Raw genomic sequence first — 26,552 nt, 5'->3', positions numbered from 1 at the left:
CTTTATTCTTTGCTCTGCCCTGTTCTTGGAGTCAGCATCGTGACAGTGCTTCTAGTGAAAGCACCTCATACATATTAAACAATTCTAGTATAGGTAAATAATCGTGACATTTATATTTTATTATGTGGCTGGATTTAGAAATTAATAAAGAAATGTCAAACACCATTAGGATATAATCAGTGTCCAAGCATTACCACGTTCATTTGGTATTACCGTGGCAACGGCTGCCTGTTGCCCAGCAACGGAGCCCCGCCTCCTCACCGACGAGGCATGCGCATGCGCGTTCATGGCCGTCTGGTTAGCGAGTGGCATCATGGCGGCGTCCACGCGTAGCATGAAATGTGCCTTGGGGAGAGCGATGTCGCCGTCTTTGGTGGTCATTTTAGGAGCCACCGGCACCGGGAAATCGAAGTTGGCTATCGAGATCGGAAAACGACTCCGGGGAGAGATAATCAGCGCCGATTCCATGCAGGTAGGAAGCGTGACAACGCGGGGGAGGACGCCATTTGAAGTGACAGGCTGGAGGTAGACTTTTAAAAACATAACAAGGCACACGAAATGATATTTATTCACCTAAATAAATATAGCTTCGACTTTAGTCTGAATTCCCCCTCCTGGTTATGGTAAAATGTTGAATGTTGCTGCGCAATTGAAGGCGAAAACTAAGCTAAGCTAAATGTGCCTAAAATTACATTATTATTATTTTTAAATAAATACGGCCAAAGCATTAGTTACACAATTTCATTGTCATGTACCACAAAAGTTAACTATAAGTGGAAAAATAGAGACGTTTTTTTTATTTTTTTGTGACAGGCCCTTCTTACAGTAGGCTACTTCCTGTATGACGTAAAACTTGACGAATGGACCGACGGAGCCATTTTGTTCTGGGTAGGGGGAGATGCCGGACTCTTCCATTCAACAATGTTGACAATCATCACCTTAAAAAAATGCATTACATCGCCCTGGGAAGGAAAAAAATGTATTTTTCATAATTTTTCACTGGTCAAACCACATAACTTATTCCTGCAAAAGGTTGCTATCTTAATGCTGACACAATGCAAAACGCTGTCGTGTGGCTAAACAAAAATAGGATCAATGTCAAAATATTATAACCCTTTAAACCAGGGGTGGGTTAAACTCTGTCCTCGAGGGCCGGAGTTCTGCAGGTTTGAGATGTTTCCCCTCCTCCAACACAGCTGATTACAATGAACAGGAGCGTTATCAGGCTTATGCAGAGCTTGCTGATGAGCTTCAGGTGTGTTGGAGAAGGGAACCATCCAAAACCTGCAGGTCTCCGGAACCTCAAGGACTGAGTTTGCCCACTCCTGTTTTAAACAATATTGAACGCATGTAGACAGACAATATACAAAATCTTAATCCTCTTTGAAAAATGATAAATATTACTGGTAAACTCCTCAAGATGGTACGTAGAAAGGTCTGGAACATTATTGGCAGTGGTAAGGTTTTTCTAATGTCGTAGTTAATGTATTTTCAATAGCCTTATTTGTACACAGGTTTAATGTTCCTTTCGCCATTTATAATAATTTACAATGTAGAAATATGCATAAAACAGGGGAAATAGAGTGGAGCGGAGCCTTTTAATGGAGACGGTAGTGTTACCATGGTAACCACAGCATCCTAGATCCGGGATATTAAAATGAAAGCCGCGTCCCTCTTCACTGTGAACCTTTTGATATTATTTGCATCACAAACCAGCAGCTCCTGACATTTGGAATGCACTTGTATATTGACATTTATGGTAACGAGAGACGCGGAACCAAAAGGCAGGTATGGGCACGGTTGTAAAAAAAAGGAAGCTGAGTGTATGATTATTTTTGTTGAATATTTAATCATCATTTCCTCATTTAGTGGCCTGAGGGTGTTTATTTCCTCAACTGTAGAGCATACCATGAGGTCATTATTTATCTGACGAGAAGCTTTTATTTGTACAAATTTGGGTAATGACATGATATATGACATTTATGGTAAATACATATTTGATTTATTTTACACTGATGCAGTGGTATCTTGATTTACAGTTTTCTAACCGAACAGCTGTGCACTCATTGGGGTATTTTTATTATTATTATTTCTGATTACATCTAAGGTGCTACGCAGTATGGGAAATAAATGCAAGTGACTTCTAGAATTGTTGACATTGTTTTCCTCTACTGAGCCATCGAACATTTTTAAACATGTAAATATTGTTTATCTTCTAACGTGCGCCGCAAATGTTTTTTCAAGGCGAGGTGGCGACGAAGGTGAAAAAAGCACCTGCGCAAATGAGCAACAATTATAACACCCCTGCTTCTCAATTTGAACCAGGAAAACCTCTGGTGTGCGTCTGTGTTTGTTTTTATAGATAAGAAGCATCCCCGGCGAGCTCTCGAGCGCTTTTCTCCATTCTCTCCAACCCATCCTCTCTGTTTGGTTGTCAGGCTTTGTCGTCGTGGCAACCACGGGGCCGACACACACACACAGAAACACGACGGGTTCCGCTCGCGTCTGGGTCGCATGCGCTCTGAAACCGATAATTGTCATTAGCCTCATAATGGCGGACTTATTTTTAACCCTGCACTCCTGCTGTTTTTGTGTTGTGTCCTTGACAGTGGGAGTCGCCTGCCATTGGGCGAACTGGGTTACGTTAATAACATCTTTGCCCGGAATATCTCCGAAGACCACTGGCTCTTGGAGGAGAGAGAAAAAAAAACAGTGGCCTAGTTAACACGCCCCGCTCCACAATCCCTAGCCTTGTTGCCACCCTCCCGTTAGGACGGCCCGAGAGAAGGCGGAAAAACGCCATGCGGACGTGACGGGAGAGACTCTGCGACTGTTTATGTGAGAATGAGGACTGTGTGCGGGTCCGAGCTGGCCCGTGTTGTCTTTGGGATAGGAAACAGTCTAGGCTTGTTTGGGAGAAAGCGGCATTGTGCTGAGCTGGTGCATATTCAGCGCCGCGCTACGTCGACCCGGCGGCTGATAGTGAATGGTCGCTGGGAAGTGCCCATTGTCCTGGATAGAATCGGTTCCCACAGTCCCTAACACTCCTATTGTGTTCCAATCACGCCCCTCTCCGTGCCCCCTCTACCCGCACTTCATTGAACACGCAGGGAGATATTATTCCCTCATTAAATGAACATGCTATCCATGGCACTCATACGCGCACAATGTTTGGCTGTACTATCACCAAAGTGGGGGTCCAGGGACCCTAGCGGGGTCTTTCAGGGCCTTCCAGAAAAATGGAGCCTCTATGTTTAGCTGGTGAACACGATGGGAAATAGTCATTTTCACATGCGCCCATCAGCTGGTAGAGAGGAAGTCGGAGGAACCCTAAATTAGCCGCTAATTCATCAAACTGCACGCAGCCCTCAGATGGAACTGGGTTACTCGGGCCGCTGAATGAGGCCCGTTCGTGTGGGGTTCGCTCCGACACAAGTTCTTGAAAGAGGCTGTTTGTTTAGTAAAAATGAGCATCTCTGTTCCAAATTCAGTGTGAATTTTCAGAATCCAGAGAAAGAAACTACACGTCGATGAAACTTGCTGTTAGTTAATTCACTATAGCCTAACCATCGCTAGTTGGAACAGCAAGTTGGGGGCTGGCGGGGGAATCAGCTAAATTTCTGCCTATTAACAATATATGATGTAATTGAAACTATATTTGTTCGCACTGGGGACCAATGTTTGGCCACTTTGGTGTTTTTCCCGTACGGACATTTGTTGCTGTAAGAAAAAGTGTGAAAAAGCTGCCTTAGGTTTGGGGTTGCTTTGAACTACAAAGGACAACAGGTTACCCAATTACCTGAGTAATTGATGGAGTAATATATATAGATAGGATAATCAATTCTAAAAAGTAAATCTTTCTCTGGCACCCACGTCACTCACCAGGCCAGGCTTAAAGCCATATATACTCAAAGTCACAGATACTACAGTAGACCATTTGGAAGAGATCAAAAGATAACAGATTCTAGGATAAAAAAAAATAATACAATTATTTAACGCTTCAATGACACATACACAAACTGAGCTGGAGCAGGAGAGGCACAAAAAAAAGAAAATCTGAATTGTGTCACTCGAACCATGCAGTGTAAATCCAGGCCAAGTAAACATCACAGCTGTAACAACAGGCACTGTCAACACTCGTCTAATGCTGGATCAGCAAGTCTGGAATGCAAACGTAGATTGCTCATATTAAGGTATCGGGGTTGTAGACTGCACTGCATCATCTTTCTAATGTCTGGCCCCTCTTATGTAAAATATATATGATTAAGTGAGCTTCACACATAATGATAATCTAGCCTGATTTAGCTTAGCTTCCTTTATTGTTTGTTACTCATGGACTTGAATGGACGGTCAATAGGCCCCTCGCGGCTGAAGCCAGAGGGCAGCCATCTTGCGTTGCCACTTTTACTGACAACTTTGGTTATACTGTTAGCAGTGTGTGTTTTACGCTAGCATCCCTTTATGGCGTAATGGGAGCCTCTCAAAGAACCAACTTCACTGTTTGTAGCGACCATTCATAATATATTATCTCAGTATTGTGAATCGTTAGGTTTACATTTGGCAGACGATTTTATTCCTGATGGCAACCAACATATTCAAGTTAGCGTGGCTTAGCAAGCGGCAACGTAAGATGGCCGTTGCCTTGACTTCTCCCAACAGCGAGTAAGCAGCATTACTCGTCCATTCATACAATGAATGAACAGCTAGTGTTTCTTCTTCTTTGTATTTTCAGTCTGGATGGCTTGTGGTACCATACTGCCTCTTGCAGGGCAATCTTGGTACTACGACAGACCACTGTTTGCATCGTTGCGCTTTAAGTGTGCTGTCTTTAGAGCGTTCAGGCGTCCATTTTCATTAATAGTTGTCCTCATTAGGATTCCGGGTGATTTTTGGGTACTCTTTGGACTGGTCGCTAGTCAGTCACAGGGGCTCCAAGCATCGGTGATTTTACCCCCCCCCCCCAAAAAAAAACCCAATTATGTCATTATCAACAACAGACACTGGTCAGCCGTGCACCAAGCAGCTGGTGGGATTACTCAACTTTTCACATGCCTGCTTAAAAAGAAGTAATTTTCATTCATGACGTGCAGTCATGTGTGTCATATGTTAACTAACAACATATTGTTATCCAAAAATAAATGGCTTTTCTTGGCAGGGGGGCAGTGTTTGTGTGTGTGTGTGTGTGGGTGTGTATGTGGGTAGGGTGTCGTCCTCTCCAGGGTCCGATGGGTCAATTGAACAGGTCATGCGTGTGTGTGTGTGTCCGAGGGTCTTTGGCGCGGGGGCACTGGTGGGCGCACCGCTGACCATTCACTTTACGCATGCTTGGATGTAAGAGCTTAGCAACAAAAGAGGTCTATTTGTCACCACGTGTTGAATGTGTGAGAAACATGCAGCAGCATGTCATCAGTTTGCGTGCAGAGCTTTAAATTAGCAGGCGGAATGGATGGCCATGTTTTTTGTTACTATCTGGAAGTGCGGGCACGCACGCCGATTGCTTATTAACATATTCAACACATCATCACTCATACAGTATCTCACAAAAGTGAGTACACACCTCACATTTTTGTATCTTTTAATTTTCACAACACTAAATAGTCGACAATTGCTGCAATGTAAAGTATCACAGGCCTAGAGCTACAAAAAAAATAATGCTTTTGTTGGTAACAGGAATTCTGCCATTTTAAATTAATTTTGTAGTTTTGGGCCATTTTTGCACTTTTCTTAGAGGTCCTATTTTAACAATCTCTTCCTACACAATGTATCCGATCGTCTTCAAACCCTGGCTGTTTCATCCAACAATATTGAAGATAAAAATGTATTGAAAACTTTGTATTTCGTTGCACGCTGTTGCCGTGGCGAATTGCTGCTTGCAAAGAAAAAAAAACTATGCGGTTTTTGAGGGGCTAAATAGGGGCGAAAAATCATTAAACATTACACATCACACTTGGCAAAAAAATATATTTTAGACTAAAATAGTCTAAAATTAAAATTTTCTAGGCCAAAATAGTCTAAAATATAAAATTTTATTTTATAGACTAAAATAAAGTCTAAAATATTAATTCTAAAATATATATATTTTTTGCCAGGTCTGATTTGTGTGCAACATTGAGTTTTCACCCACGTTTAGACCCACAACATTTTTTTTTTTTATCGAATGAAAAAGCGTTCAATACGTTTTTATCTTCAACATCTTTAAACGAAACACCCTTAGTATGATGACAATCAGAGGAAACCCTCAAGAACGCTAAAATTGAGAGGGTTCTTGTTCTATAATACCTCAAAATTGTTAAGTGGCTAATTCGATTCATCGATTAGTTTTGACATCTGTAATGTAAAGTAGTCAGCGTATTGCTTGTATAACAGTGTAACGTTACGGAATTGTCAGGTTCAGTCAACCTAGAACATTTAATAAACATCAGGCAAGGAAGGAAGACAAGAGACTTCGATTATTTTTACTCGCGAGGAGAATGGATAGAGATGTGCACAGATTACAATCTCCTACCCGCTCTGAGGCACACTCCCCCGAGCCCTCTCTTTTTATTGGGTAGTCACTAGTTACATAGCTATTGCTGCTCTAAAGGGGAGGGGTCACACAGCAGCAACCATCACGGATATGCGTCATTGTGCAGATAAGAATACAGATGTATCTTTCTTCGGCGCTGTTTTTTGTCATTACACATCGTGCAACGACATAGGAGAGCTTCTGCTGTCCCTTCAATGTAACTCAACACTCTGCAACAAAAACGACTATACCCCTTTGGTGTGACTTGCCGCTTATATGCTTTGTATCGGGGGTCTCCGGTGTGAATGGGGAGCAGGTGTGATCACTCATACTGGTCACAGGAAGTTCAATATGGCAAAGAACATCCTGAGTGCGGCATGTGTTTATAAGTGATTTGTTTTCCGCTACCCGATCTGGGTTGATAATGGTAAATGTTAAACCTGTTCAATATTAACGATCGCTAAACCTTGTGTGTCTGCTGAGCGGCGAGTTGGAATGATGGCCGATTAGGAAGCAAAATGAAGTTCCCTGGAGCAACTGGTGGTGCCGAGTGTCCCCGGCTGCTTATCGACATATGAAACACATCCTCCGGTTCACACTCACTTGATTCATCCCCTCCCGCCGTCACGTCGACTGCGACGATGACCTGTCTGGGCTGGTGACGTACCCGTTTCGATTGAAAGTCAGACGCCGCATTTCCCGATGAACGATCTGAGCACGGGCGGGGACGCGGCGAAAACACAGGGGCTGGTTAATTCCCCGTTTGCCTCCGCCACGCTCGTGCGCTTTCATTGAGCGGCAAAGGCAGCGTCAGGGTGCGGCGAGGGAGAAGTGGATGCATGGCCGGATGGATGGAGGAGGGGGAGGGGGAGGGGCCAGGACAACGGCATGAATGATTTATTAGTCTGGCATTACTGGGCCATTCCCCACAGAGAGTAAAGAGGGAGATGGAAGGATTAAATTGTTGAAGGGTGGTACTTTGAGGTAGAAGACGGAGGGGGGAGGAAATAATCATGTACTTGAGGCGTAAGATGCAAACATTAGAACCAGAGCGGCTACTGGCTAAACCAACAATTTTCTTATCACTTCTTAAATGTCAAACCTAAAAATAACTGGTCAGTACTGTAAATGTGCAATTTGCTTCTACGATATCTCTCTTCAAGAAAAGACGATTGGATTGGATGAACTCACTTCACCCCATTCAAACCATTTTTTTTGTTACACCGCCAGTAATTATGGCTACTTTTATACAAATTCCGGTTTTGTTGAATTGAATTCCAATCTGAGGACCCCTTATACGTACCAAGGTTGATATATTAAAAACTATAGAGAGGAAGTTGAATATGGATTTTTTTGTTTTTAGGCTGATGCCAATTCTGATTTTTGGCAGAATAAAATTCAGCTAAACGATTAATTAACAAAAATATATATTATGAATAAAATTGCTTTGATTTGATCCCTTAAAATTTACAGTAATAGATTAGAGGTGCAATGATTAATCGATTAATCAAATAAAAAAATGCAATTTTCATTTTTAAGATTGGCTTACAGAAAGGTGCATAAGGCTGTGTGTGTGTGTGTGTGTGTGTGTGTGTGTGTGTGTGTGTGTGTGTGTGTGTGTGTGTGTGTGTGTGTGTGTGTGTGTGTGTGTGTGTGTGTGAGTGTGTGTCAGAAAATATGGTGAGTGAAGAGAAGAAGCAAAGGAGGTGGTGCTGATGGATAACGTGTGAAAATGGATGAGGAGCAGGAGCATGCTGTTCTCGGTAGCGAGTACACGGCGCTCCTCCAGCCCTCATTTTTCTTCATCTTCCACTTCTTCCTGCCAACTTTCTTAGCCCTTTTTGGAAAAAGAGAATACGGCTTCAAACATCCATTCATCCGTCCATGCATTCACCCGTGCATCCATCCTCTCCTCCCGTGGCTGACAGTGGTGTCGTGCAGTCAATCGGTGAATAATTTAGCAGGTTGGCTTGCTCTGCCCCATCATGCTCCTCACTCACTGAGCAATGCGCAGCAAAATCGCCAGTGTAAAGTCAAATAAATGAGAAAAAAAAGTATATATATATATATTAGGGGTGTAAATTGCCTAGTACTCACGATTCATAGGTCCCGATTCGATTCTATACCGATTAATATGATTTTTTTATTTTTATTTTTTATTAAGACTGAAATTCTTTGCAACACTACTAATTATGCAAGTTCCTTCTGGATGAAACTAAATTTATTAAATCTCAACAACTCAAACAACTCAAAATTAGTAGTAATCTTTTTTTTTATTTTTATGATTATGTTGATTTTTGTAATTGTGGAGTGTAATAATGGAAATTGTAATTGAATTTTGATTAATTGCACAGCCCTAGTGTGTAGTGTAAACTATGACACCATCTAGTTTTAGTCTTTGAAAGTGTTACATTTTTACACTGCGACAGAATTAAAACAACTCTGATGGGAGTTGAAATTTAACACTTGTCATTGGTCAATAATGGTTACTGTTGACTTTACACTAAATTAGGTGGTGTAAAATATTATTCCATCTAGTGTTCTTTTTATAAACACTAAAAACGAGTTGCTTTCTTTAACACTAGAAATGTTAATATTAACTAAATATTTTACTGTGTTTTTGTTTTAGCCTGACTATTTATTATAGCAAGTTTTTTTTTTTTGGGGGGTGGGTTTGCTGAAAAATAATTCAATAAAGTACTTATGAGTTGCCCTTCTAAAGGGTAATGCAATCACTTTGTTTTTAAGCAACCAAAATCCAGACCACGCATCCCTGGTTAAGTCATATTAGGCTGTGGATGGCAAAGGGTTCTAAAAGTTTGTCATAACATGAATCATTGTTGTCTTTGAGGGTGCTCTAAATGAGTTGTTAGCATCAGTCGATATCCAGCAGAAGTTCAATCAACTTCGCCTTCAGGCAATAATGTCTGCATTGGCTGGGAAATGCATCTTTCATTTTCTAATGTAAGATTTTAAAGGAAAGACAGTAGGATGAAAACAGCACGTTAACAACTTGTGTGGCGTGATCTTCAGTATAACAATTCCCATTTGCACCCCCTGTAAGATGATGTAATTAACAGCAGCACAGAAGGTATTCACCATTGCACTGGCCTCGTCATGCAGTGAAGACTTTCGAAATAAAAATTTAATGAGACGCGAGTATATCTTTGCCTACTTCTCGCCTTCCCCTGTTGCCTTCTCAGCTTCTGGAACGCCTTGTTAATTACTAGTAGTTGGTAATTAACAAAATAATTAATTAATAGGGCTGGGCCATTAATCCATTTCTCCGTTCTTATTTTTATCCAAAAACAAATATTACCTCATTCACTGCCATTGACGGCGATAGACGTCAAAAAATCATTTTAACTATTTACTATTACTATTAGTTTGTCATTTTTTCCCTACTTTTGTTAACAAGAGTATGGAAACCTAGATTTTTTATTGCACATTTAGAACAGATATAAAATTTGTGATTAATCGTGAGTTAACTAGTGAATCCATGCGATTAATTACGATTTAAAAAAATTAATCGACTGACGCCCCAAATGTTTATTAATCTTTTTTTTTTTAATCACATCAGGTGATTAAATTTTTTAATTGTAATTAATCGCATGACTTCAATAGTTAAGTCACGATTAATCACAAATTTTATATCTGTTATAAATGTACAATAACATTTTTTTCTATGTTTTCATCCTCTTGTTAACAAAAGTGGAAAAAATGTTAAACTAATTGAAATAGTTAAAATTAATTTTTGACATCTATAGCCGTCAATGGCAGTGAATGAGTTTTAATGGGCATGCTGGAAAAGGGTTAATTTAAAATGATTATTTATTAAGGATCATGTTTACAAGTTTTAACAAAATGAATGCACTTATTTTCAAATTTGTAAAGGATTAAAAAAAATAATAATTCTCCCGGGCACCCACGGGCACCCACCGTCGACAAAAAAATTTCAGTTGGCTGCAAAATATTTTTCTTCTATTTTTGCACAGTAGTTTTTCATGAAAGCAAATAAGCAACAATAATCAGTTAATATACAGTAATCGGGGGAAAAAATGGCTTTGTAATACACACAATAAATCAAACGTAGACACTTGGATTTGTGGTGTAAATCCAGGCGATGGAGCTGCAGTCGGCCATCTACGGGTTAATCGATTTAAGAACCACTCATCAAAGCGTCTCAGCCGCAGCCCTGACACCTCGGTGAGGAAACAGAAGTCCAAACCGCAGCCACTCTTCTATTATGCACGAGCAACAACGGCACGTAACGACTCGTATTCTTTTCCTGTCTGCTCACGGGGGGATGTAAACGCTCAGCTGGGGTCCGTACCGATGATTTCACTGTGATGTGCACTACTATAACACAGCTTGAGTTACATAATAGTTGAATAAAAACTCAACGGTGGAGATTCAAGAGTCGAGTGGACCCTCTTGAGGTTCACCACTTGTGAAGTCTCAACTCTTGCTTATTTCATCGCCGCAATACAGGAAATACTTTAGCATGAAAGAGGTGAATGTCATAGCTGTCTCCTTGGAAACAAAAACAGTCCAAGTTGTGATGGACTTTGCCACCTAGCCGTTACATACCTGCAAGGACCCCCCCCCCCCCCATCAGTCCTCCCACCTATCACCTGACTGGGTAATGTCAAATGGACAGAGGTGGCGTGTGTGTTGTACATGTAAGAGCGCTTTCACGTGGACTGTCTGCACCTTGCACTGTTGCAACTTGTATGGTTTTATGTTTTGTTCACTAACCGATTAATCGTATTGAATTTCAATCCCTTCGTTTTAAAACAGGAAGTCATTTCAAATTGGCAATGCAAACATCAAATTTTTATTATTTTTTGCATTCAGCATGAAAAGATTCAAAGAAAATCAGTCCGCTTTCATGGAGGACAACAGAAATCTTAATGCAGTATTTACTTTAGAGAAGCTGAAAGAGTTAAATGGGACAAATTTAAATTAAAAAGTTTCTAAACGATTACTCGATTATCAATTATTTTGATACCCGTTGATTAATCCTTGCAGCTCACTGTAAAGTAAAAGTATCTAAATGATTAATTGATTATCAAAAATAATTACTGTGATAATTGATTACTTGTTAATTAATGGATTAATCGTTGCATCGCACTGTAAATTAACAAGTATCTAAACGATTAATCAATTATAAAAAATATAAAATACCTGTACTTTGATAATCAATTACTTGTTGATTAATGTTTGCAGCTCGCTTCAAATTAAAACAGTATCTAAACGATTAATCCAAAAAATAATTGTGATGTTAGGGCTGGTCAATTATGAATAAAATATGAATCACAATTAGTTCGGTATTAATTGAAATCACAATTAAGACGATCATTTGTGTTTTGGTGCAAACAACGTAAAAAATATTATGACAAATACATTTCTGTTTCTTTTGGACCAAACAAGACGTATTAAATTGGTTATTTTAAAATGAAAAAAAAAAAGGTGCAAATATATACATTTAAACAACTCAAAATGTGTATTAGTAATCTTTTATTTTTGTCAACGATTATGCCAATTTTGTAATTGTGGAGTGTAATAATTGAAATTGTAATTGAATATCGATTAATTGCACAGCCCTACAAGTTCTTTGGTAATCGATTACATGTTGATTAATTGTTGGAGCTCGCTTGAAATTAAAAAAGTATCTAAATAGTTACTTGTTTATCTTTTTTTTTTTTTTTTAAGTACATACTGCAAAGCCTTCGCGAGCCCCGATAAAAGCATTGATTTCATTTTCACTCATGGAGGCAGCATTTCATCTCCAAGCCGCCAGTTTACGATCACTCGCCACGTCAACAATTTGCCAGAATTTGCCACTTAAGCGATGTTAAGGCTAGCAATGTCATTTTTGAACATTCTGCAAATCTGGTTCTTCTTTTCTTTTCTTCTTTTCTTCATTTCCGCCTCTTATGTACCCCTTCCAGGTGTACCAGGGTCTCGACATCATCACCAACAAGGTGACATCCGAGGAGCGCGCCCAGTGTCGGCATCACATGATCGGCTTCGTGAACCCGTTGGTTAGCAACTACACGGTGGTGGACTTCAGGAACAAAGCCGTTTTGCTAATATCCTTTCCTAGCGTCTTCCTCCAACGCCCCTCCCACCTCTGTCTGTCTTTTCTTTTCCTGACCGCTTTCTGACATTGATGACATGCATCATCAGGACAAACTGCCCATCATCGTTGGCGGAACAAACTATTACATCGAGTCTCTGCTGTGGCGAGTCCTCGTCGATGCTGAGGTGAGTGAAATGCTTTTTATTTGGCTTTTTACGTTTTGAGATCTCTTCAACTCTCACATCTTAAGTGAGTTTAAGTAGCAGTTGATTTCTTTTTTTCTTACTAGTCATCAAAGTGTTTTATGACCGATTTTGATATCCCATATCAGCCCCAAAAAAAAAGCTGCCGATTAACTTGACGATCAATTAATTTTGACTGTTCTATATCAAACATCCCTACTAATAAGAATTTTCTTATTATTTAATGGAATAATTTTTTTCCATTTCCCCGTTGTCTCTATTCAGCGGGAGGATTCGGGGGACGGCGAAGATGGAAACGCAGACAGGAAGTTGGAACTGGAGAAACTGGGAGGAGCTGAGTTGCATAAACGTCTGATGGAAGTGGACCCCAAAATGGCCGCCATGTTGCACCCCAACGACAAACGCAAAATTGCAAGGTAATCCATACAGGTAATGTCCATTGACCATATTGTGATACGCTATAGTCATTAATTAGACTCTATTAACTCATTCACTGCCATTGACGGCTTCAGACGTCAAAAATTCATTTAAACTATTTCTATTAGTTTAACATTTTTTTCCACTTTTGCTAACAAGAGTATGAAAACCTAGGGGGAAAAATGATTGTTAATTTAGAACTGAAAATTTGTGATTAATCTTTAGTTAATTAGTGAAGTCATGTGATAATTACAATTAATTAATTAATCAATTAATTACGGGCCTAATAAAAAAATAAGGCGTAATTAATTGTATGATAATTTTATATCTGTTATAAATGTACAATTAAAAATTCTAATGAAATTATTATTTTTTAAACGAATAGAAATAGTTCACATGAATTTTTGACGTCTATAGTCGTCAATGGCAGTGAATGAGGTAAATATAAAAAGACAGCAAATAACAACACCATTGGCCTCTATTTATGGATATACTGAGTATAATACAGTATGGTAATAATAGTGCTAATGCTCAGTCCTCACTGGCACATTTGACGAGTTGCAGTTTGTGCACTCTGGTCTTTTGTGAAAAGCAGGTTAGGTTACCCCGCTCCGGTCCGTGACGGGAATCATCTTTTCTGTGTTATTTACCGAGCGCAGGCTGGCGGAAGAATCTTACTCGGAAGAAGATTTCTTACCTTGGTGTATGTGCTCATTATCACAAGCTTAACACACAGTTTTCCACCACATCCTGTCAATCGATGTCCAAGGCTTCCTACCGATGCTAATGACGTGTGTTTCATTTATATAAAAAAAAACTATTGGAATCTCTTTTTTGTGTGTCTCTCTGCTCTCGCTCCACAGAAGCCTGCAGATCCACCAAGAAACGGGCTTTCCTCACAGTTCCTGGTTGGAGGAGCAACGAGGCCAGCAGGGCGGCGACGGCCTGGGGGGCCCGCTAAGGTACCCGGACCCTTGCATCTTTTGGCTCCACGCCGACATGGACGGTAGGGGTGGTGAATGATTTGGATCCCCTGCTCCAGATTTCGACATGCCCTATTTTATCCTCCTTGTTATTTCTTTGTTGTGCAGCTCTGGACAAGCGGCTGGACGCTCGTGTCGATGAGATGTTGTCAGGCGGGTTGATCGACGAGCTCAGGGACTTCCATGTCCGCTTCAATCGGCGGAACGTGCAGAATGACAGGTGAGGGGAATCAATGATGCTCGGACTAGTTTGGGTGGGAAAACGCACTCAAATGTCTGAACAGTCGATTAGCCTAAAAATGTGATCCTTTTTACTATTAAACCCCCCAAAAAATAGCTACAAAAATACACCAAAAATAAGGTGTGAAAGTGGTACCACTTGTTCCTCTAGTTAAAAATCTTAAAAATTCAACAAAAAGTTAATTTTAATAATTATACCAAATTTTATTTTTAAGTGTATTTTATTTATTTATTTATTAATTTTATTGTCATTGTTATTATTATTTATTATTTTGTTTTATTTTTTTTATTTTGCATTAAAAGTATTACAAAACCAATATTTCCCAATCTCCAATTTTTTTTCCCATTATTTGGTATTGTTTAATGACAACATGAATTATATATTAATATCACCCAGGAGGGATTGATTTTGTAATCACCAACCATTTTGAATTATATATATATATATATATATATATATATATATATATATATATATATATATATATATATATATATATATATATATATATATTATATATATATATTAGAGCTGTCAAACGATTACATTTATTAATCACACTAATCACATATTAGAATTTTGATTTATGCAATAATTTTGTGTGTGTGTGTGTATATATATAAAAAAAAAATGTAAATATTTTTTTCGTTGTTTTTTTTTAGAAATAGTTCAAATGAATTTTTTACGTCTATAGCCGTCAATGGCAGTGAATGAGTTCATTGATCGGCCGATTAATCAATATTTTTTCTGTCAAAAATCAGGAAGGTTAAAAAAAATCCCTATCAGTTGGGCCCTACTGATTACATGATAATTTTTTTTAAAAGCTGTTAACAATCATTGAAATGTTGATTAATTTGATAATCGATAAGTTGTCGATTAAACGATTAATTTTGGCACACCTCGCTCCAAATGTACAGAATTTGAGTTTTTATGTCAAACCCGACCAAATTAGACTTTTTCTTTTACAAGCGGGCAAGTAGGTTGAGTGTCGCTGCATCAAGTTGAAGATCATATTCCCATCTCTCTCTGGAATTTAATGATCCAGGACGGAAGGAAGGATCTCTTCTTCTTCTCCTTGACGAACTCAGCCAAGCGATTCGGCCATTATTTATCCCCTCCTTCCCAGTCTTGACAGGTCGCAATGTAGACTGCAGCTTCCCCGAGAGCTCGAGGTCCGGTTTAGACAAAGCATACAATGGGGATTGCGGGCAGTGTGTCAGGGTTATGCTCGTGCCAGTGGTTGCTGGTTTTTGTGGCTGCGGGGAGTTAATGCATGGGCGGGACACGCCCCAGTTCCATGTCCCATCTTTTAAGTCCACAGCCTTCTCTTGTACCGTCGCCCTATCAGCAATATGATCAGTAAAGCACTTTACTCCCTCCCTCCATCCTTCCCCCCCCTGTCTGCGACTCCTTTACCCTCATGACTCCATCCCCCCGGCTGGCTTCCACCGTGAGACATCAAGGTCAAACCTCTCTCCCCGTCCGCCGCCACTTTTCACCCTCCATTGAATCGACATTTCCTGCGCTCTGTCGCTATTCTTGGATTTCTGTCTCGGGCCGCGCGGCCGGCCGTCTATTCTGCCATTTTTTCCCTGTCTCGAGTATCACACGGGGTCAAGCCAACTGTATTTTTCCAGCCAGCGTTTCCTCTGCATAGAAATGAGATTATATTGCTATTTTTGCACTTGTGAAAAGGGGTCAGCTCGCTTAATGCGGATCTGTGGACGTTCGTCACAAAGGTACAGAGTGAGCCCACACAAGCGCTTCTTCTCAAATTGGGGATGATTTGACCAAATTGTTCCGGCCGTTGTGCGGCGAGGAAAAGCAGCTGGTTTAATGTCACCGTGTCCTCCGAAGGACCTCGCTTCTTCTCAGATTGATATTCTTTGCGCAGGGCGGGGGGGGGGGGGGGAATAGGGGAAGGTGAAATTACGGCTGTCTAGATAGAAAGGTCGTGATGGTAACTTTATTACTTGCATCAAAGGGGGCGGTCTCATTACAGTGTGTTTAACATCTTTTTTTTTTTTTTTTATGATACGTGGATAGTCAATTCAAGGATGTTCAAGGTTGAGCTTATCTGAGATCCCGAATGTCATTTAAAATTAATCTGAATTGTCTTCGAGGTCTTTTGTAAATGTAAGACAATACTTTGAAATTCCTGAACAGTAGATTAAAAAAAAAACAGTGAGACACCAAAAAACAAAACACATTTAGACTTTGAAGTAAAATTGTATTTTCACATGATTTATGGTTTTATGAATTAACTCTATAAACGTCAAAAATTCATTTGAACTATTTCTATTAGTTTAGCTTTTTTTCCCACTTTTGTTAACAAGAGTATGAAAACCTAGAGTTTTTTATTGTACATTTAGAACAGACATAACATTTGTGATTAATCGTGAGTTAACTAGTGAAGTCATGCGATTAATTACAATTGTAAAAATGTCATCGCCTGACAAACGACACATTTTTAATGATCTTTTCTTTTCTTTCTTAAATGGCGTCAGGCGATTAAAAATTTCAATTGTGATTAATCACATGACTTCAATAATTAACTAGTGAAGTCATGCGATTAATTACGATTAAACATTTTAATTGCATGACACCCCTAATTTTTAATAATAATAAAAAAAAAAATTTATGGCAGTGAATGAGTTAATATCAGGCTATGAAAAGAAAAAAATATTCGATTAATCTTTTATTTTTATTTTTTATTTTTTAAACCCAGTCATACCACTAATATATTCTGGGGGTAGCATGGCTCATTGGTAGAATAGTCATCTCCCAACTAGGAGGATCTGGGTTCGATCCTTGGTCCTTGTGACCATGTCGTCGAATCGTCCTTCAGCAAGACACTGAACCCTCATTTGAAACCTGCGTGCCATCAGCCGACCACTCGTGTATACATATGTTGTTGATAAAGCAGTATATAAACAGTGGTCCATTTACTATTTTCATTCTGGTCTCATGCAAACTAGGCACTTAAACCCGTGTCACTATCTCACGTTGTCGCTGACGCACTCAGCCAAACGAAGGAGATACATTATAGAGATGAACAGGTTGTCCCTAGCAATAAATGACTATGCGGCCTTTTCTACAGGCTGTCTGTGTGTCGTCATGGAGACAAGTTCCGGTATGCACATGCTGACAACTGAAACGCATAGTGAATGAAAACATGTTTTCATGCCGATTGAGAAATTTCACTTACGCATGGAAAAAAGCAATTGTGTGACAAATTTCCTCAGATCAGTTTATAATTAGTTTCCCTGGATTTAAAAAAAATATATATATTTTACATTCTGCTCCATTGGATTTAATAGCAAAGATTGTATCTGTTTACTCATTGATTCCCTTGGTTACAAGTGTTCAGCCTTTTTAGAGAGCTCTTATTTTGCGTTGCCGTCTTCTCCTTCTCACAGTCTGAACTACCAACACGGGATATTCCAGTCGATTGGTTTCAAAGAGTTCCACGACTACCTGACGGCTCCTGAAAACAGCACCCAGCAGGAAGTAGACGCACTCCGGAGCAAAGGTCGGCGATTTCTGACTCGCGCAACGGCTGCCGGAATGATCTTCCATCTTAGCAATGTTCTTCTCAATCTCACTCTAGGTGTTGAAGCTTTGAAGATCGCTACGAGGCGCTACGCTCGCAAGCAAAATAAATGGGTCCGTAACCGCTTCCTTAAACGTGAGTTGTCTTCTCCAACAAGATGAGATTTTACAGCCCGCAGTATCGTACTCTGAGCGCTTATTTACCACCATTTTTTTTTTTTTTTGTAGTATTTGACGATAGATTAGATCCTGTTTGTATTGCTACTCCGGAACTGCTTATAAAATATCCATTCATATTTTCTCTGCTGAGGATGTTTATTTAAGCGATAATGGGATGCATTATCATATTTACACAATATGAAGTTGGTTTATCCAAGTCTATTTCACTTCGTGTTGTTTTTATTAAATTATGTTTTTAATTATATTGCAGCAATAGCAAATTATTATTAGGAGTTCTTATATTAAATTGGGCCATTCTATAACACTGCCAGCACCTAAGTCGTTGCACAAACATACAATATGAGAATCTGGTCTCATAATTACAATTTTATATTCCTTTTCCTTACACAAACGATAAGGTTAATCAGACAATTTTTTTCTACTTTTAAAAACAAATATAAAAAAAAACTTTCCACTTTATTGGCTATAAATAGGCCTCATGAGTTAAAACAAATGCTAAATTGACTTTTAAATGGATTATATGTGAATATTTTAGCTGCCTATTGCAGAAAATGTTTTTTGTCATATACAGTGTTAGCGGCCTCGCTGTTTCGTGGATTTTCTAGTGCAATTTTGCATGCATTTTCTTTTTTTTTTACAGTAATGTACCTATTTAAAAAAATTTTTATGAAGGTTTGAACATTGAGAATGTTTAACTCATTCACTGCCATTGACGGCTATAGACGTCAAAAATTCATTTGAACTATTTCTATTAGTTTAATTTTTTTTCCCATTTTTGTAAACAAGAGTATGAAAACCTAGAATTTTTTTTATTGTACATTTAGAACAGATTGTTTGTGATTAGTTGTGAGTTAACTAGTGAAGTCATGCGATTAATTATGATAAAGAAATGTAATTGCCTGGCTCCCCTAATTTTTTATAATCTTTTCTTTAAAAAAGAAAAGTTTAATAAAAACAAAAAATAAAAATAAATTAATAAAATATAAAATATATATATAATTGTAGGTTTTTATACTCCTGTTAGCAAAAGTGGATTTTTTTTTAACTAATAGAAATAGTTCAAATGAATTTTTGACGTCTATTGCCGTCAATGGCAGTGAATGAGTTAAACAAGAGAGATATGTGAGAAAATGTAAATGCCTTGATGAGAAAAGTGTGTGAATTGTGTGGTGAGGTTTTTAGAGGCTTAAAACATTTATATAAATGTAAAACATAAAGCTAACTACTTTTCATTTATTGCGGGCATTTTTTGGAACCTAACCCCAGCGGAAAACGAGGGAACACTGTATTGCCCCTGCACTGAATTTTCCTGCCCATGATTTGGAAGCTAGGAAGGGGGAAGATCCACCACTTTCAAGCGACATTCAGACTACTCTCTATTTAGTTCTCTATTAAAAAATAAGAAGCCCATTTGCATGGACCGCCCCCTCAAAACAGTCTAATTCACAAGTCTCTTTTAAGGTTCTGTGCTAACTGTGAAATGGGTTGTGCAGTTTCTGAAAGGCTGATAGAAGCATTCCCGCTTTCAAATCCATCTTTGCAGGTTGAACTTTTGAAAGCTTTTTTCCCGGTAGCAGGTCCCTTGCGGCGTCAAATCCGCAAAAACCGGCTTTTCGTGGCCTGTTACCTGCCACAGTCAGCGACATTAAAGACTGGATAAACACACCTCTGCCAAAATCATCTCGTGGTTTGGCATTCGTGCTCGATTCCCATCCTTATCCACTCGCAGCCTGAAACTGGAGGTGTATTTTTCAAGAGAGCTTACATAAAGGATGTGTATGTTCTTGCGGTCTAAGGTGGGAACCCGTGTGCTCTTGAATCCCACTGGCAGCATACCCTAAAGTAACCCAGCCGACCTAATCCTGTTAGACCCAAACGGCTTTAAGCCACGCCAGGCCCTCAACCTCAATACCCCGCTCTTTCCCTCTCCCTCATAGCGCCTGCACATACCATCTGGTCTCCGCCACATGCGTGTGACATGCGTGCGTAATCCGTCTGAACTCGTCCACGCTTTCGCAACTTGCACGCGTGGCTCTTCCACAAATCTTTGCGGGAACCACTTGCGACGCGGTCGGCTAACGGATAAGATCGACTTTCTGCCTTTAGTAGTAAATCCTCTTCTTCCGCTATGGAAGTTGCAATGTGATATGTGACCACCGGTATTGAGCGATCAAGGCAGAAGCCCCTTTTTGCCTTTTTTGGAAAAGCACGTTTTGCTTTCGTGATCCCAAATCTCAACTTATGAGGTCTCGAGTGTAGTCGTTCTGTGACAAATTTTTAGGTGACGCATTTTTCCACATGATCGGTTTTGTTTACATTCATTGATAATCATACTTGTTGATATACAGTATAAATAGCATGTAATGTACAGAGGAGACATATGGCTCATTGATGGATACATTTGTCCAATGATGAGCATTTTATGAATTATCATGTGGTGCAATCAAATTTTTTTTTACCTATGACCTGAAAAAAATATCACTTTTGTCCAACAAGTATATGTTTTCATTAGAATTTTACTTGTGTGGCTAGCTTGTTTTGTTTAGATGACTAATTGTTAGCCTCTTTTGTTAGGGTACTTTTGCACACCCTACTTTTCAATTTTTTAGTTGTAAACCAGGTTTGACACACACACACACACACAGTTGGGTTTACATGTCTAGTGGGGACATCTCATTGACATAATGCGTTTTCTAGCCCCTCCCCCTAACCCCAACCATCCAAAATGATTGCCTACCCCTATTCCTTACCCTAACCTCAAACATAACCCAATTCAAACCTAAACTCTAAAACCAAGTTTTGACCCCCAAAAACAGGTTTGGACTTATGGGGACCAACACAATGATAGTAAAAACCCAGAAAATGGTCCCCATGATGTGAAATATAACCACCTAGCCCCCCCAACCACCGTCCACCACACCCTACACACACATACATAAGCGCGCCGTCCGAGTAGGCTAATCTCTTGAAGCGTTACGAAGCTGCCGGGAATTTGCCTCGGCCACACACTCGGGAAGCAGAGCTCAGCAGCGGGGGGGCCAACCTGAGTGTTTTTTAACTAGTAGGTCAAAAGCAAGTGAGGATGACAAAAACGGCTGAAAGCGGGTTACACAAGATGCCACAAAACACATGTAAATAAAGCCAAATCAATGCGCACGCCAGTTTAACCTACTTTCCCAGTTCAGGCCTTTTCCCGAGGTGAGCGAGCAATTATTATTATTATTTAGCGGGCGAGGGTTGGAGGCTTGTGGCGGCGGTAACAGTAACAAGGGGCGTCGATATCTTTTGCGTAAAAAAAGAAGAAGCTAGTGTTGCATACAGGGAGACAGGCGACACATAGATAAATAGCTCGGGTGTATTGTTTGGCGGGCTGGGTGGGGCGTGAGCGTGCAACATGATCCAGTGGCGGCAACAGGTGTGAGGCGCAAGTTTATACACTTGAAGCTTGCATGTACACACATGCACGTTTTCACGTGGAAGATCAAGCGCAGACGTTGCTATGGAAACCGGATGAGGAAGTAGATAGATGCAGTTGTAGGAGAATATTCGTGCACACTGCCAGACAAAAGTTTGGAGACACTTCTCTCCATTTAATAGCATGAGAAAGTGTTTCAAAACTTTCTAGTTTTTATGTCAGAAATGAAATATGTTGGTGGGTGGGTGCAGTGATAAAAGATTTATTTTCCCTCAAAAACCTCAACTGCCGATGGCGTTTTGCATCGTTTGTTAGCATTTAGCTAAGTGCACAAAGGTAGGGCAAAGCTGTGGTTGTTTTGCATACAACGGAGGATACGAGCCGTTTGCACATCGATGGCGTTTTGCATTGTTTGCTAGCAATTAGCATTTAGCTAAGTGGAGTTTCTGGGGAAGGTTGTGGTTGTTTTACATGCACAACGCTTAAGTGAAGTAAAAAAAAAAAAAATAATAATAATAATTCCATTTAAATTTCATTTTTGTATTTCGCTGTAAATTTGCCCTCAGTATGACTCACAAGACACTAGTGCCATTTTCTGCTTTGTGCTTATTGGAGAAAAATACTAATGCAAATATGATACTCGTATGTATTTAACCTTTATAAAGGTGTGCAATTCGCATTCAGTACTTAGAAGTGTTTTAAAAAAAAAAAAATAATAATAATAATAATTATGAGCAGCGATTGGCCTTATCATCCGTCTAGCATCTGCACGATAAACAAGGGACAAAGTGGAAGAGGAACAGGAGGAAAGAGGAAGGAAGGCGAGTGTGAATGGTGGCATGTGTTGTGCTGCAGTGTGGATGACGGCCAGCGAGGCGCAGCTGGCCGTCGGCTTCTGTTTTTTTTTTTTTTTTTTTTTTTTTACTTTACACGCTTGCTCTCCAAACACAACTTGACAAATGACTGCTGGTGTGCTCGGTAGGCAACAGGTGGACGACTGTTCCAACATGGTCGAGCAGCTGCGCTGCGTCGCCCGTCTTACTTTCTTCTTCTTTTGAATGTGTTTGTTGCTTTCTTGGCAACGCACTTTAGAGTTCAAATTCAAAGCCTGCATTGTGTAGAATGTTATCTAGCATGTGGCAAGCTTTTATTCATGCGCTTTAATACAGCCCGTAAGGGAGTGGCTTGTTGTTGATTGCCAGGTGATTCTGCCACCTGCCTGTTATTGTACCCCCCCCAAAAAAGTGTCCTCTATACCACCAAATAAAACCAGAAGCTTTGGTTAACAGTTGAACCTCCTGTGTGGTTGTATAAACACACATGCAGAAGTGCCATTGTACCCTTTTGTCATCTTGCCACTGTACATATAAAATTAGCTGTCAGGTAAACTCACTAAACTCTTCTTTGACAATCACACCATGTTTTTGTGGTTCAGTAAAAAAAGAATAAGAGTATAATATTTAATATTTACATTTTTTCATGATGGTCCATTCCAGATTTAAAACTAGCATTAAGCTACCAAACTTTTTGTTAACGAAATTATATGGTTATCTTGAACAGTTTGGTGTTTATTCCGCGTGGGTTTTATGAGTCAGTTTTGCCAATAAACGTCAACATTCAGTGGCAAAACGGCTTGAAGTAAGCATGCTTAGCTCTTATTTGAAGAACTATGTAAGCGTAAAAGTGAGAGCAGGTGTTGAGAAATACTATTAAAAAGTGTGTTTTAATAAATTTAAATGTGCTTTGAAATCTGTGGGAGGGGTTAAAATAGATATATATATATTTTTAACATGGTCATGTCTTATATTTTCACTTATTGTATCACTTACTATGCACCATTTTCTCTGAGATCTGGTTTATAGACGCTCCTCTTTAAGTCGTTAGATGCATATTACTGTTTTGCCTGCGAGACGGTGTCGTTTTCATAACGGCCGTTTTTCCTGCACACGGCACACAGGTTGTTGTTTTTTTTTTTGTTGTTTTTTTTACATGCACTTCATTGTGTGGGTGTGGAATGGATTAGGTCGTAATCTAGACGGCTCTTACGAGTTAGTTCATTTGCCGGAGTGTGCGCGCTGTCACATTATTAAATACAAAAGTCTCCTCTTTCCCCTCTTTATATTTTGCATTGGACGAGCTACATCTTGCTTTGGAGGTGCTCAGTTTTCATCGCTTAAAGGTCACCTTCACTGCAGGCTTTCTGCCCCCCCCCCCCCCCCCCCACCTCAGTGCATCTGCATGTCTCGAGTCAATACAGGCAGCGTCTGTGGATGCACACAGACGAGCAGCGCAGGGATTCAGTGGCGCTGTTGAGCGCTCGGGCTCGGCCCAGCCCAGCCTGGGAGATTTGCTGACCGAAGCAAAACGGTCACACGGGGGTGGAACTGTTGGAGAATGAGTGAAAGACCTGAGAGGGGAAAGGGGGGGGGGGCTATATCGAGCCGGTGTGAGTCAGCAAGGTTGACAGCGCTGGAGGGCGCGGCACCAAAAAATGTTGCTAATGATTTGCCCGATCCATATCTGCTGCCTTGAAACACCTCGCTCGTTACCTAATGGGTGTCAAATAATCGGTTCCATATTCATGGCACACGGAATTGATAAACACGTGGCTGGTTGAGGGATGGAAGTGGCGCTTTTCTTTTTATGATGCACAATTGATCAGTATGCTGGATGTTTATGTGAGCGCTATAAATCAGCTTGGCCTTGCAGGGTGCATAATGTGCGCTGGATTGACCTGCGTGTGTGTGTGTGTGTTTGTGGGTAGGACCCGGAGACAGCGTGCCAGCAGTGTACGGCCTGGATGTGACGGATGTGGCCAGATGGGAGGAGACGGTGCTGAACCCTGCACTGCAGATACTGGACAGCCTCTGCAAGGTGTGGCCTTCTTTCTCCGCGTCTTATCTGGCAACACATTAAGGGGTCGGTCTTGCTTTCTTGCACTTTGCCTTCCCTTCTTTGCTGCGGGTGTAATTTTTAAGATCCACATACATCCCTTAATACTGTTAGTTTATGCCTCGTTCAAGCATTTGGTATATAGTCTTAAAGAATTTGTAGTAAATCCCTGCTTAGGATTGGAATGAGGACTTGTCTGTGAAATTCTGTTTTGTAAATGACTGTTAGAAGTCTGTCACGTTTAGATAAAAGCGCTTTACCTGACCCTCGAGGTGAATAGCCCATGTATATTTATGATATAAATACATTTAGGGCTGGAGTTTAATTGAAAAATTTTAAAGTGTTTGTACAGTCTTTGATTGTAAATATGCTTTCTATGCGATGATTTTACATTCGTTCCAAGATTTTACTCAAGCAAATATTTGTTACAACCCCTGAAGAAAAAAAGTAGAAGCAGAAGTAGAAAAATGGGATTAATTGCGATTAATCGTGGAAAATTGCGCGATTAATTACACACACAAATTAATTGCAACTAACGATGATCTCACTAATCGATAAATCTCTCGATTAATTTTTTGTATTAATCGGTGAATCATAATTATAAAAATATTTTCCTTTTTTTTTTCGAAACCAGGACATTATTTCAAATTGACAGTGTACAAACAAATTAATTATGATTCATTTACTGGTTTGGTTTATAACATGAGGATGTTTCTCATTGTTTTCTAAATAAAACTGGCATCTTCTCTGCCATCCTATATTCACCTTGTATTTATTTTTAATTAGGGCGAGGTGCCCTCTATTCCACCAATCAGACTAGAGGGGGCGGAGCTAAGGAACAAACGGAGCCAGCATACCTGCGACCTTTGCGACAAGTTGATCATCGGTGACCTGGAGTGGGCCGGTGAGACAGACACAACGGACCACACGCACCGCATTGCACATACCACAGTCGGTGTTGAATTTTTAATCATTCATTAGTTTGGTCACGCTAGCGTCACGTGTGGCTCTCTTTGCCCTGCAGCTCACCTCAAGTCCAAGAAGCATCACTTCCACGTCAGGAAGAAGCGCAAGTCCGACGGCGACGCGAGTGAAAACGGGGGTCAGTGTAGCGCTTCGCCTCCCGCCTCGGACGCAGAGACTCGGACGAACCCGTTGGAATCCTTACAGGACACCAACGCAGGACATTAGGGAAGTAACTTTGACTTTTCAAAACGCGTCCATAAACTATGAAATGCGTGAATCTTTTCATCACATGCCGTTGGACCTTTTTTTCTTTCTTTTTTTCTTTTTTGGTGGTTTCCGATGGAAACAGTTTCTTGATGCTGCTCATGTCAACATTTCCATGAGATGTTGCTCTCAGTTGGAACATTTTGTGTTTTCACAGTTTATCATGGAGACTGTGTTTGGATTCAGTCCAAGATTGGATTATTTTTTTCTTCCCAATTGCACTAAAGATACATTATGCGGAGTTATTTGGACGTTTGAACATTAGGAAAATATGGAATTGCCCTCCCCTTTTTTCTACCGCTGGGTTTTGAGTTTTGGAGCAAAGGCCAAGACAATTTTTTATTGTAAGGAGCACACCAAAGGGACTCTATATACACTATATGGACATAAATATTTGGACCACCCGCAAGAAAATATGACGTTGGTAGCATGACATCTTGACTTTGGAGCAAGCTTTATTTTCCACTTCAAATGCTTTTTTTTGCTGACACTGCAACCAGAGTTGCATGCACTACTTGGACAAAAATATTGGGACACCTGGCTGGTAATCCAGAAGAAGTGAAAAGGGAAGGGGAAAGAAAATCAAGTCCCTACCCTCCAATCTTAGATTTGGCTTTGTTTTGTTGCGGAATTAAAGATTTGTGAGGAACTAATTAGTCTACCCTAAACCCTGATCGATTAATTAATCAACCTGAAGCAATAATGTGCCTTACCTAGATCATTTGTACTTGCTTCTATTGTGCGTGAAATGTTTTAATTGACACATTTGAGCCTTGTGGGTTTTGTCATTGTTCATTTGAAATGGATGCAGCTCTTTTTTACAATATTTAATAAACATTTAAAACGTAA

General features: G+C 40.0%; 1 protein-coding gene across 2 annotated transcripts; it reads left to right on the top strand.

Annotated features, from left to right (window-relative positions):
* The first annotated feature begins 298 nt into the window (after positions 1 to 298).
* Positions 299 to 26,552, top strand: LOC147157594 (tRNA dimethylallyltransferase-like). 2 transcript variants are annotated; one of them, XM_086062899.1, is made up of 11 exons: positions 299 to 472; positions 12,460 to 12,552; positions 12,698 to 12,775; positions 13,058 to 13,209; positions 14,074 to 14,216; positions 14,302 to 14,413; positions 17,854 to 17,966; positions 18,045 to 18,122; positions 24,346 to 24,455; positions 25,260 to 25,377; positions 25,498 to 26,552. In XM_086062899.1, the coding sequence occupies exons 1-11, from the start codon at positions 314 to 316 to the stop codon at positions 25,662 to 25,664; spliced, it is 1,323 nt and encodes a 440-aa protein (XP_085919025.1). In that variant the 5' UTR covers positions 299 to 313; the 3' UTR covers positions 25,665 to 26,552. The 2 variants fall into 2 exon arrangements, with proteins under 2 accessions (XP_085919025.1, XP_085919024.1); XM_086062898.1 differs by having other exon boundaries at positions 12,460 to 12,602; positions 12,679 to 12,775.

This window comes from Leptonotus elevatus, chromosome 19 (genome assembly GCF_054856555.1).
Source record: "Leptonotus elevatus isolate MCC_2025b chromosome 19, RoL_Lele_1.0, whole genome shotgun sequence".
NCBI classification, from domain to species: domain Eukaryota; kingdom Metazoa; phylum Chordata; class Actinopteri; order Syngnathiformes; family Syngnathidae; genus Leptonotus; species Leptonotus elevatus.
This window is presented reverse-complemented; position numbering and strand designations above follow the sequence as displayed.